This window comes from Gossypium raimondii, chromosome 3 (assembly GCF_025698545.1).
Source record: "Gossypium raimondii isolate GPD5lz chromosome 3, ASM2569854v1, whole genome shotgun sequence".
Taxonomy (NCBI): Eukaryota; Viridiplantae; Streptophyta; class Magnoliopsida; order Malvales; family Malvaceae; genus Gossypium; species Gossypium raimondii.
The window spans coordinates 49,458,411-49,470,959 of NC_068567.1; the positions used below are offsets into that span (position 1 = coordinate 49,458,411).

General features: G+C 33.1%; 1 protein-coding gene across 1 annotated transcript; it reads right to left on the reverse strand.

The window, feature by feature from the left end:
• Positions 1–11,613: 11,613 nt before the first annotated feature.
• Positions 11,614–12,231, reverse strand: LOC128039974 (uncharacterized). Its single transcript, XM_052628924.1, has one exon. It carries the CDS (start codon positions 12,229–12,231, stop codon positions 11,614–11,616), a length of 618 nt encoding a protein of 205 aa, XP_052484884.1.
• Positions 12,232–12,549: the final 318 nt, after the last annotated feature.

Consider the following 12,549-nt stretch of genomic DNA (forward strand, 5'->3'; position numbering starts at 1 on the left):
AATGAAAGTGAGATTGATGGAAATAATAACCTTACTCGTATCAACTTTAGATAAGCTTTTTACAATGTCGAGATATCTATCGATGATCGTTGTGGGATGAGAATAACCAAACGAAAACGAGGAGACAAGGCTTGAGGTGTGGTGGCTTGAGATGTTTGGTGAGGGAGAGTGGTAAAGGGCAATAATGGGAAGTTATGTTTTTTTCTTTATTCGGTGGAGGTTGTAATGTCCTATTCTTTGGGTCTGGTGAGGAATGACCATTACAGGAGAAGGTGGAATAAGAGATGAATGATGATTTTGTTGAATAAAGGATTCGATGAATCAAACTATTGAATCATTGTTTATCACCGAATCAAACCAGAATAATTTGGTTATTCATCCCAAGCAAATGTTCTGTAAAGGTTTATTATAATTCCAATTACAAAGATAAAAGCTTTTTTTTTTAATATTACATGCAACTAAAAACATATTTGCGAATTATACAAATACAATATTGAAGTAAAAATTTTGGCAGGGACAAGTCACCAACTCGTCAAGGAAATGAGTTAAGAATTTTTGAACACCTATACGCTCAACGGTTTGTAACAATCTTGACATGGTTGACTCTTGAAATATATGAACTGTCATATTAGTTGTTTGGATCAATCGATGAGGTGAATCATTTTTGTGGAATTAAAGATGTAACACCCCAAAATGTATAGAGTTAGAATAAATAAACCACCAAGAAATGACTTAGTTTTGATGGTTATGTAGCTAAAGTAATCCTTAAGAAGTCTTAGGTTTAAGTCACACTCTTCCCATTTTCTTCATTTTTTTAGCAACTAAGGAACAAAATCTAACTAGAATACATATAAAATTGTGGTAGAAACATGCCAAGGGTGGTTAATTTCCCAAATGGTTAAGCATTTGTATTCCTTCCTTTGCTTCCAATGTTCAAGTCATGCTAAACACTTTTCCATTTCCTTTCCCCTTTTTAATTTCAGCAAGAAGGGTTAATTGCCAAGTAGCCCCTCAAATTTTGAAAACCTAAGTATTTAATTTCATTCTAATCAAAATAAAACTTTAGTTTTTCGTTTCTAAATGAATTAAAAGTTTGTTTTCTTTTTCTTTCCCTTTTTCTTTTTCATCCTCCCTACAAATATTTTTTCATTCACTGCTAAAATTTTATTTTGATCCTGAACCCAAAATCGATCTTCATTCTTCTTATCGATTTTACGAAATGCCGACAATCTCGTCTCTAATCCTAGCCAAGAATAGGTAAGTATGTTTCAATTTCGATACTTGATCTTGAAATTCAACAAAATTTTCACTTATTGATAAACCTTGCAATCGTTAAAACAATCTTTTCGATTATTTTATAAAATCTTTCATTAACCTTGGTAAATATTGAAAATTTTTGTTAATTCTTGCATAATTGTCAGTTGAAAGACTTGTAGGTATCCTGGATCAGATTTGGACAGGAAAACCACCATTCGAGACCCCAGTGATAGGTGTGTGTTCTTTTACAAGAAAATCGAGCAATATCAAACCAAGATTAAGGCCACATGGCCAACCATACAGATGTGTGGACCACCCATATGGACCACACAACCCCTCTCAGAGCCATGTCCCCTTAAAGCCCTAGCATGTTCAATTCTCACATAGCCTAAGACCCCCCACACGGCCGTGTCACCATCTGAAGCTTAATTTTGCATGATCCACATGGCCATAGTTTGTTACACGGCCACAGTCTGTTACATGGCCTAGTCACACAGCCCAAGGCTTTTTATAGAGCCGTGTGCTATTACATGGCCTAGTCACACAGCCCAAGGCTTTTCACATAGCCGTGTGTCCCCTAAAACTCAAAAATTATGGATTTAACCTAGAATTTTATGTTTTGTTCAGTTTAGTCCTTGATTAATTCCCAGACTAATTTTAATGTTTAATTTTGTTCAATTAAGTCCATAACAGAATGATTTAGGCTAGAATCCATGATTGATTGATTTAAATTATTAATATTATGTAAAAGTATGATATGTTAAGTTTAGTCCCTGTACATTCTATAAATTATTTTTAGAGTTTTTTACTTGCTCAATTAGGTCTCTGATAGTGTATGAATTTTTAAATTTATGTCTAATGCCTTAAGTTTTCTTATTATATCACATGATATGTGAACGTTATGAGTTTTCTGATAAAATGAAATTGCTAAATTGAGAGTGATAATATTGTTACCGCCCTACGAAGAACATGATGAGCATGTTAAGTGTTAGTGATGAATTGAGTACACGATACATGACTACTACTAGTGTTGATATTTCATAATATAAAGCATGACATAGTGCATTGCATGGGGTAGGACATTGTACGGAGGAAGAGTGACAGTTTATTAAATCTGCAATCAAGTGGTGGCTCGTCCACAAAACCCAGTGGCAGTCTGTTTAATCTATGAATATGTTCTGCACTCACAAAAAAATGACAGTAACTATAAATGTTTTTATCTAAAATACTAGTGGTTTACCCATGTTTTTCTTTACAAAGTGGCGGTTTAACTGCAAATTAGTGGTGACTCACCCACAATCCGAAGTGATATGGTAGATGAGTTCTGGCAAACTTATAAGTGAGGTGCGTAACGGAGTTGGGTAGGAATTTTTTGTTAATTTGAAACTGCATTGCATTTATAAGTATGTCATATAAAACTGTGAATACCGAGATAGTGAAGTGAAGTGTTTTATGTGAAAAATCGTTAATCTGATGTGCTTTATAGTTGTGTTTAATCTCAGATTTACTAATCTATGTGTTTTATTTGTTTATTGTTTTGTTCAGGTATTTCTTGTGATAATAACTCACTTCCTTTTTAATTTTCATATTTACAGATAACCCACCAAGTTAGGACGAGGACATGGCATATGGAGGGCTCGGAATCATATTATTTATATGAAAGTATTATTAGGCTTATTATTATTATTTTATTTCGAAACTGTGCTATTTATTTATTTTGTGACATGAGACTCATATTTAGGTTTTGGTTTTTAATTAGCTTGCATGATTTTTAAATTGTTTTTTTAAATGAGGAAATAAGGATTATAATCAAATATGCATTAAATACAAGTTTTATTAAAACTAAGCTAAAAATCACTTTACGTTATAAGTAAATTTTGGAAGAATAAATAAATTAACCAAGTTTTCAAAAATAATCACCGTTACTTAGAAAAGTTAAACTAAAATATTTTTTTATAACCCATGTATTTTTTTCTAAAAATAGGTTAAGTTTTGTTCTAAAATAAATAAATTGACTGTTTTTAAACTCTTATCGCTACTAAAACCTTTTCGGTGGCCGATGTAGTCTCATGAGTTTGGGTCTAAGCCGAGTTGGGGAGGTTACAAAAGAAATAAGTTAATATTATGTTATTAACTAATTAAATTAATTGATGTGTAATGTGATGTAAATTATCTTATTTTAATCAAATTTTTCTTTAATTAGGTATCTTATATAAATGTGATATTAATAAAATTTTATTACTCATTAATTTTTCCAATCTTTGATGTACCTAAATTCTAAACATTAATCCAAATGGATCAAAACGAACAAAACTATATTAAAATGGCGAATTGAGTTATTCCAATTATTTTTATTTTCTAACAAAAAATGTTAGGATTTTCACTTAACATACACATTTTAAAATTCTTTACATATACCTTAATCTCTAAAAGAGTAAAGAAATAACAAAACTATTAACAAACACTAAACCTTATACACGCTATTTTTTAATGGGTGAATTAGAAAAAAATGCCGGTTTCAAAATATTTAGTAAAATAAATCTATTTTTTTTTCCAAATTTAGGGACATAGGTCTATTTTGGAAAGAGAATGAAGCGTTTTCAGCCGACACGCCAAAAAATGTTTTTTACAAAACATGTTTTCTTTTGATACATTAGTTCTTTTGATTAGATGGTTAAAATGTTAGTGGTTTTATCATTGAGTCCCGGGTTTGATTCCTCTCATACTCACATTTGTATTTTTTTTATTTCATGTTGTTTTAAATTTTTAAAATTTTAATTAATAAATATATTGTTTTCAAGTTTTTTTAATTCATCTTTTAATTAATAACTTTTTATTTATATATAAAATAAAAATTAATTTTGATATTATAATATTAGAATTTACCATACCCACAATGTAGATGAAAAACAATGCTATTTGAAATATTTTACATATAAAAATAATAATTATATTTAAAATAATTATTTAATTTTATAATATTAGAAATCACCATACCCACAATGTATATAAAAATATATCAAACAAATTAGTTAAAAATAAAATATATTTAACATAATGATAAATATTAAAATATACAATTCCATTATATAGTAACATATTTATTAATTTATTTATATAAATAAAGGAATTATTAATTAAAATATTTTTAACATAATACTATATATAATATATATTATTATATAATTACATATTTATTATTTTATTTATATAAATAAAAGAATTATTAATTAAAAGATGGATTAAAAATAATATATTTATTAATTAAAAAATTAAAAAATTTAAAACAACATGAAATAAAAAAATATAAATTTGAGTAGGAGAGGAATCGAACTCGGGATTCAAAAACAAAACTACTAACATTTAACCATCTAGCAAAAAGAGCTAGTATGTAAAAAGAAAATGCATTTTGAAGAAAGCATTTTTCGACATGTTAATTGAAAACGCTTCCTACAGGAAGGGTTTTCTGTTTCTCTCTTCAAAACTGGTCTATTACACTAAATATGGGAGAGAAAAAAAACCTACATTGTAAAAAAAATCGCTTTTTCCCTAATTTTCCCATTATCTAATTAAAGTATTAGAAAAAAAATCATTCTTTGTCTAGTGGGTGCATCAAATCTTCATCCATTATTTGCACAAATTTAAGATTGACATCTACGTCTACGAAGTCAAGGCCTTTGTCAGGCTCGACAAGTACAAGAGCCAAGAAATCTTCAACACCAACGCCTCTATCTTGACCTCTACCTTTACATTGAGCTTAACCTCCACCTTGACCACGATCTTGTTGCTCAAGTTTAACTATTAGAAAACTATTTAGAAAATAGGCAGAATTTCTTTTTCTAAATTAAACATTTATGGTCTAATTAAATAACTACCTGTGTATTGAGGCTTAGGGAGTTTGTCCTTGTCACAATACCTCTTTAGGAAGGTTCCCAAACTTTTCAATTAATCCGAACCAAAGTTTTTAACCAATTGGTCTTTTTCGGATGCTAGAGAGTGGGTTTTACATTAAAGAACTTAACACAAGACAAAAATCGAGACTCTTTTAGGAGAGCCTTGCAAAAACCTTTTGGTATTTTCGAAATTGAAATTTCAACTTTTAAATTTAAATTATAATTGATGTTAATCTAAAATCTCAACTTATGAAAAATAGATATTTTATTTGAGTAAAAAGATTTTACTCAAATGAACTTTCACTAAATTTCTATAAAGATTTCCTTAGTTTTTGATAATCTTTAATTTTGGGCAAAGCATAGGGAATTTATAAAGGAAAATATATAAGTTTAATTCTCATTCAAAGTTTTTAATTAATTAAAACAGAAGTTTAAATTTGGATATGACTTCCCAAAAGAACATAGTCGACGACATACATGGGAAAAACACTCCCATTGCCACGACATCCTAATCCATTTGGGTTAGTTGGGTTTCCACTTCTCTGAATTTAAATAGAAAAATCAAGCTCAAATATTTGATTAACTAAATTATTAAATATTCTTTGAAATTAATTATTAAAAATTAATTTTAATTAAATAAATTAGTTATTTTAATTAAATAAATTTAATTTAATTTCAATTCTGTTAAAATCATGATAATTTTATCATATTATAATTTATTCATTCAATTAAATAATAATACAAAGAAATTAAATTAGTCTTAAGGCATTTCTTGTCTTCTCAAGAAAATGCATTTACAGTAAATAGTTTATTTCTCATTCATCATTGTTGTCCATTCATTCAAAGTTGTTATTATCAATCTATTCAGTGTTATAGTGAGGTAGCAGAGGGATCGAGTACTGAACCTATACAATTTGGGCAAAAATAATTTGTAATTAAGTTCCAACTATTCATTTATTAATTACAAAGTTATTTAGTCATGACGTTAATCTACTAAAAGTATCATGACTAAACTCCTCAATTATATACCACTATGAAAGCTACTTAAATTAAACTTTGGTCCAATGACCTTGTCATATGTGTGTTATATTCATAAGATATTCATAATACCTTTAGGTTAAATTTGTTCATCTAATCCAATCCACTTTTATCTTATGGCCACAATTGTATCTTCCGCAATGAAAATGATCTGTACATATACTCATAATGATTAAATCATTTTTTCCAGACAAATGATCCATGTCCATGTTTCATTTTCATAATTAATACAATGCCAATTAGAGGATACCATTTACCTTTTTTTTTTTATTGAGCTATAGTTCCATTATTGTGAGTAAAACTATGTTATATGCATAAGTCATGTACCCAACATATAAGCTTTCAATACAATACCTTGAGAGAACAAGTTTTCAATATTTACGTGAGTCATACACACACGATCATTCACTTAATCAAGATTATTTAAGTCACACTATGAATGTCTTAAGTGAACAAATAAACAGGTCTAGGGTAAGTTCAATTTGGATTTTGTTCAATGTATTGTTAGTTCAAACAATTACATCTATGTCTTTATTTTTTAGAGTCAATCGAACTCTGATAACCAAAACCAACTATCTCCTTACTTAAACTTATAGATGATATAGTAGTTTTAACGTGAGTCATTTTCTCAATATGACCTTGTGAATTACAAACAATTTAGATTACCTACTAATATAAATTGACTTTCTGCATTACAATCCAACCATGTAATACAACTTAATATTGGTTAAATTTTAGGTATTCAATAATTCTATATTTGCTAATATAATTTGTTTTACATGAAAAAATCATTGAAGAAAAATTATACAAAGAAAATTAAATGATCATGTAGAAATATATATTTATTCAATTCAAAAATTACAAGTAGATAATGATAAAATTAACAACACTCAAGGCACAAATCCTAACATCAACAGCTTTGCTTACGCATTGGTCTCTACCACGAGGTCATAGGTTTCTCCCTCCTTTAGCTTGGCCTACTTCGACAGGTTCGTCTCATACTTCTATGTTTTTCCTCCTATATTGCAAAATTGGATATTAAATTCGATGTATAGGAGCATGTCCCAACGAGTTCATATGCAATTTACCATTTGCCTTAAACCATTCGACATAAATCATGGATGTTGCATAGTTACCATCTTTAATCAATGCAAATTATGGTTTATACTGAAGATGATTAATGTGTTATGTGCTCAACATGTTTAATAGCTTAATTATTATTAATAGAGACCACTAAACATGAATATTCAGTTACCATATACTTTTGCTATTGATCCATAATCTCAAGAATATTTAATGTATGTCTTTTCCTTAATATGTATATTATTTTCTTTGATTTACGAGCTAATTAGAGCCCTACTTGTATATAATCATCTCATTGTTTTGTAATAAAAATAAGAAATACATCCCTTTCTTCATATTTTAGCATGGTATCAGAGTGTGGTTAGAATTCCAGCTCTTTCTTTTAACCATGACAGAAGACTCTTCTTTAAAAACCCCTCAAATAAACTTTGAAATATTTTCACCCTATATCCTTCATGCTTCTGACAACCCAGGGACATCTTTAGTAACTTGTCTCCTAAAAGAAGAAAATTACCCCACATGGCGTCATTGTTGGAGCAAAGTGCAACAAACAGCAAGGTTCAACAGAAAGCTTGTCGAGCAAGAATCTTGACTCGTGGCAGAAACAAAGAAGGAAAAATGAAACAAATTTAAAGCAAAGCTAAAATAGAGAGCATATGGATGAAAACTTGTTGAATTCATTCAAAAAACTAAAAATGGCATAAAGCCAATACATAAACAAGTTTACAACCTGACAAAACAGTAGGTTAACCTAATCAACACCTACTACCACTAAGCAACTTGGTAGCTTGAGCTAATTGACTTGTACAAATAAACAAAGCTGATTTATCAGCTCAATCACCATCAATTTTACATCAAACATAAACCTAACATAGTTGAAATACAACTAAGTTACATTACATCAACTTAAAATACAAAATAAAGCAAAAAAAACATGCTGCTTGATAAACTAGCAGCTTCTGCATGTGATGGCCTCGACTGTTTTGGTTGCTGCATACTGACCATTGCTTCAACACTCCTCATTGGTTAGCATGTTGCGAACTCCCATCTTAGCTCTCAGATATTAAAACTTTGAAACACTGAGTGCCTTTGTTAAAATGCCAGCAATTTGCTCTTCAGAACTGCAATGAACCAGTTTAATAGCATGAGCTTGCTTCATTTCTCGAACTGCATGAAGCTTGATATTGAAATGCTTGGTCCTCCCATAAAAAACAGGGTTCTTTGCAATTGCAACAGCAGATTGGTTATCACACATTATCTCTGTTGCTTCATTTTGTTCATGGTTAACATCTTTTAAAATTTTTCTAAGCCATATGGCTTGATTGACTACTGCAGCAGCAGCCACATATTCTACTTCTGCAGTTGACTGAGCCACTACTCCCTACTTCTTTGAGCTCCAGCAAACCATAGCGGTGCCTAGGTTGAATGCATAACCTGTAGTGCTCTTCATGTCATCCAAAGAACCAGCCCAATCATTGTCACAATAGTCAACTAGCTTCAAGTTCTCAGCCTTGGTAAACTGCATTCCATAGGACAAGGTTCCCTTGATGTATCTTAGAACTCTTTTTGCAGCTCTAAAGTGACTTTCATTTGAACAATGCATGAACCTCGAGAGTAGGCTTACAGCATACATTATGTCAAGTCTAGTAGCAGTCAAATACAGCAAACATCCAACTAGACTTCGATAGGTTGTTTCACAAACCTTTTCATGCTTATCTTGGCTCGATAGCTTTTCTCCAATAGCAACTGGTGTGCTGGTTGCTTTGCAATTCTCCATTGAGAATTTGTTGAGAACCTTCATAGAAAAGGTTTTTTGACTTAGCCAAATTCCTGTTTCAGCTTGAGTTACTTCCATGCCTAAGAAATAAGACATCAATCCCAAGTCTGACATCTCAAAGTGCTGTTGCATTTTGGCTTTAAAGCTGCTTAGCATCTCTTGATCTCCTCCTGTCACCAATAAGTCATCAACATATATTGAGATAATGAGTTGAGTTTCAGTACTAGTCGATTTAACATATAGAGTTGGTTCGCTGAGACTTCTTTCAAATCCCAGACTAGTCAGATAACTATCTATTCTGCTATACCAGGCCCTTGGAGCCTGTTTCAAGCCATACAAGGCTTTGTTGAGCTTGTACACCATTTCTTCCTTTCCAGGTGCCTTGAAGCCTTGAGGTTGCTCCACATAAATCTCCTCTTCAAGGAATCCATTGAGAAATGCTGATTTTACATCAAGTTGGTGTATCAACCACTGCTTTTGTGCTGCTAAGGCAACTAGCAGTCTGATGGTGTCTAGCCTGGCCACTGATGCAAAGGTTTCCAGGTAGTTTGATCCATACCTTTGACTAAACCCTTTCACAACCAGTCTAGCCTTTAACTTGTTTAGGCTACCATCAGCATTGTTCTTAACTCGATAAACCCATTTAACACCAATAATTTTCCTATTTGCTGGTCTTTCAACCAGACTCCAGGTCTGATTCTTTTCAATTATCCTGATTTCTTCAATCATTGCTTGCTTCCAGCCTTCCTGGCTTTCTGCTTCTTCAAAGCAACTTGGTTCAACAGTAGCCACTTGTGCTCTTTCATAGACATCAGCCAGTCATCGAGTGCCTCTGATTGGAACATCATCTACATCCATTTCAGATGTGTTTTCATCATTTTCAGCTTGGTCCAATGCCAGGTCTTCAGCCACTGCCTCTGGTTCAGCCTTCTCCCAATTCCAGCATCTTTTTTCATTGAACACAACATCTCTGCTCACCAAAATTTTGTTTGTACTAGGTTCTAGAATTCTATAGCCCTTTTTAACCATGCTGTAGCCAATTAGAATCTCTGCTTGAGCCCTTTTATCTAGCTTGCTTCTTTTCTCAGCTGGAACTTGAGTGTAGCATAGACAACTAAAAGTTCTGAGATGAGCCAGTGACGGCTTGAACCCAAACCAGGCTTCAAATGGAGTCTTCTGAGCTAGAGCCTTGGTTGGGAGCCTGTTTTGGAGATAAACTGCTGTATTAACTGCTTCAGCCCACAAAGTTTTGGGCAAGTTCTTCTCAAACAGGAGACATCTTGCCATGTTCATCAAGCTTCTGTTTTTCCTTTCACTGACCCCATTCTGTTGGGGTGTATACATATTAGTTAGCTGGTGTTTGATGCCTGCTTCTTCACAATAGGCTTGGAACTGAGCTGAGGTATACTCAATTCCATTATCTGACCTCAGTACTCTAAGTTTGCAACCAGACTCAGTTTCAACAGCAGCTTTATACTTCAAGAACACAGATGCAACTTCTGATTTTTGCTTTAAAAAATAAATTCAGCAGTATCTTGTAAAGTCATCAATAAAAAGAATAAAGTATCTGCTTCCTTTGAGAGACTCGGTCTTCATTGGTCCACACACATCAGTGTGCACAAGATGCAGCTTCTCTGATGCTCTCCATGTTGTGCTTGTAGGAAATGGCAATCTTGCCAATTTTCTTTGTTGATATATTTCACAAAGCTCATCATTCTTTACTGAATCATTGAAGTTTTCAGCAAGGCCTTCATTGGCCATCCGAGCTATGGACTTGTAGTTTGCATGTCCAAGTCTCTGGTGCCAGAGTCTGGAGTCATCAGAGGAGGCTATGCAGGCTGAATGCAGGTCATTTGGCCAGTCTACTTCAAAGCATTTGTCAGTCATAGTGACTGTTATGAGGTTTGATCCACTTGGATCAGAAATTTGACATTCTTTCTGCTTGAACACTACCGAGTAACCTTTCTCAAGTAGTTGAGTTATACTGAGAAGGTTCCTATCGATTTCAGGTACTAGAAGTACATTTGAAATGATTTTGCCACCTATAGGAGTATGAATCAGCACATCTCCTCTTCCTTCAGCATTTATAAACTGACCATTTCCAATTTTTGCCTTGGTTTTACAGGTTCTGTCCAAGGTCTTGAAGATGGTTGCATCTGGTGACGTATGGTTTGTGCATCAACTGTCTAGAAGCTAGCCCTTTGACCCCTTCTTTTGATTTGCTGCACATGACACAGCAAAAACATGTTCTTCTTGATCACTACTCTCTTCAACAACTCGAGCTTCTACTTTTTGTTGATGAAACTGATTCTGTCTTGGTTTGCTTCTATTTTTGCAAACCTTTTCAACATGGCCCTTTTTCTTACAGTGTTGGCATACTGCATCTGGTCTAAACCAGCATCTGTCTTCTGGATGACCAGCTCTTTTGCAATGTCTGCAGAGTTGATCACTGCTCTTAGCAGCATCAGGCTTAGACCTGCTTTTCCAGAGCCTTTTGCCTTTATGAGCATTGAAGCTCAAGGCCTCTTTTGTTTTGGCTTGAAAAGCCCATTCCTGGTGCTCCTCTTATCTGCTGGCTCTTCTTTGCTCTTGTGCATACAAGGCATTGATTAGCTCAGTTAAGGAGATAGTTGTCAAGTCCCTTGAGTCTTCGAGAGATGAAATTTTGGCTTCATACCTTTCTGGTAAAGTGGACATGACTTTCTCAACTATTCTAGCTTCACTAAATTGCTCTCCAAGGAGCTTTATGCTGTTTACAACAGCCATAATTCGATCTGAATACTGCTTGACTGTTTCTTCATCTTTCATTTTGAGATTTTCAAAATCCCTTCTCAAGTTGAGCAGCTGTTGTTGCCTTGTTCTCCCAGTCCCCTGAAACTCTTCTTTCAGCTTGTCCCAAGCCTCCTTTGGTGTTTTACAGGCCATGATCCTCATGAAGATCACACCTGTCATACAGTTTTGTATGCATGACATGACCTTGTGCCTTTTTGTTCTTTCATCCGTATGTTGCCTTATCTGAGCAACCGTTGGGTTGGCTCGAAGAGGTGGTGGCTCAGCATTTGAGTTAACAACTTTCCATAGGTCGAATGCCTGCAGGTAAGTCCTCATTTTGACTGCCCAAATGTTGAAGCCCTCTCCATTGAAGACAGGTGGTGAAGCTGGTGAAAAACTTGATGAAGTCATGGTTCCTGATACTGAACTACAACAGGTCCTCTAAGAATAAGGCTCTAGATACCAATTGTTGGAGCAACGTGCAACAAACAGTAAGGTTCAACAGAAAGCTTGCCGAGCAAGAATCGTGACTTGCCGCAGAAACAAAGCAAGAGAAATGAAACAAATTTAAAGCAAAGCTAAAATAGAGAGCATATGGATGAAAACTTGTTGAATTCATTCAAAAAACTGAAAATGGATACATAAACAAGTTTACAACCTGACAAAACAGTAGGTTAACCTAATCAACACCTACTACCACTAAGCAACTTGGTAATTTGAGCTAATTGA

Coding starts and splice junctions, on each gene's coding strand:
- LOC128039974 (XM_052628924.1), bottom strand. CDS start 12,231: ATGACTTCATCAAGTTTTTCACCAGCTTCACCACCTGTCTTCAATGGA.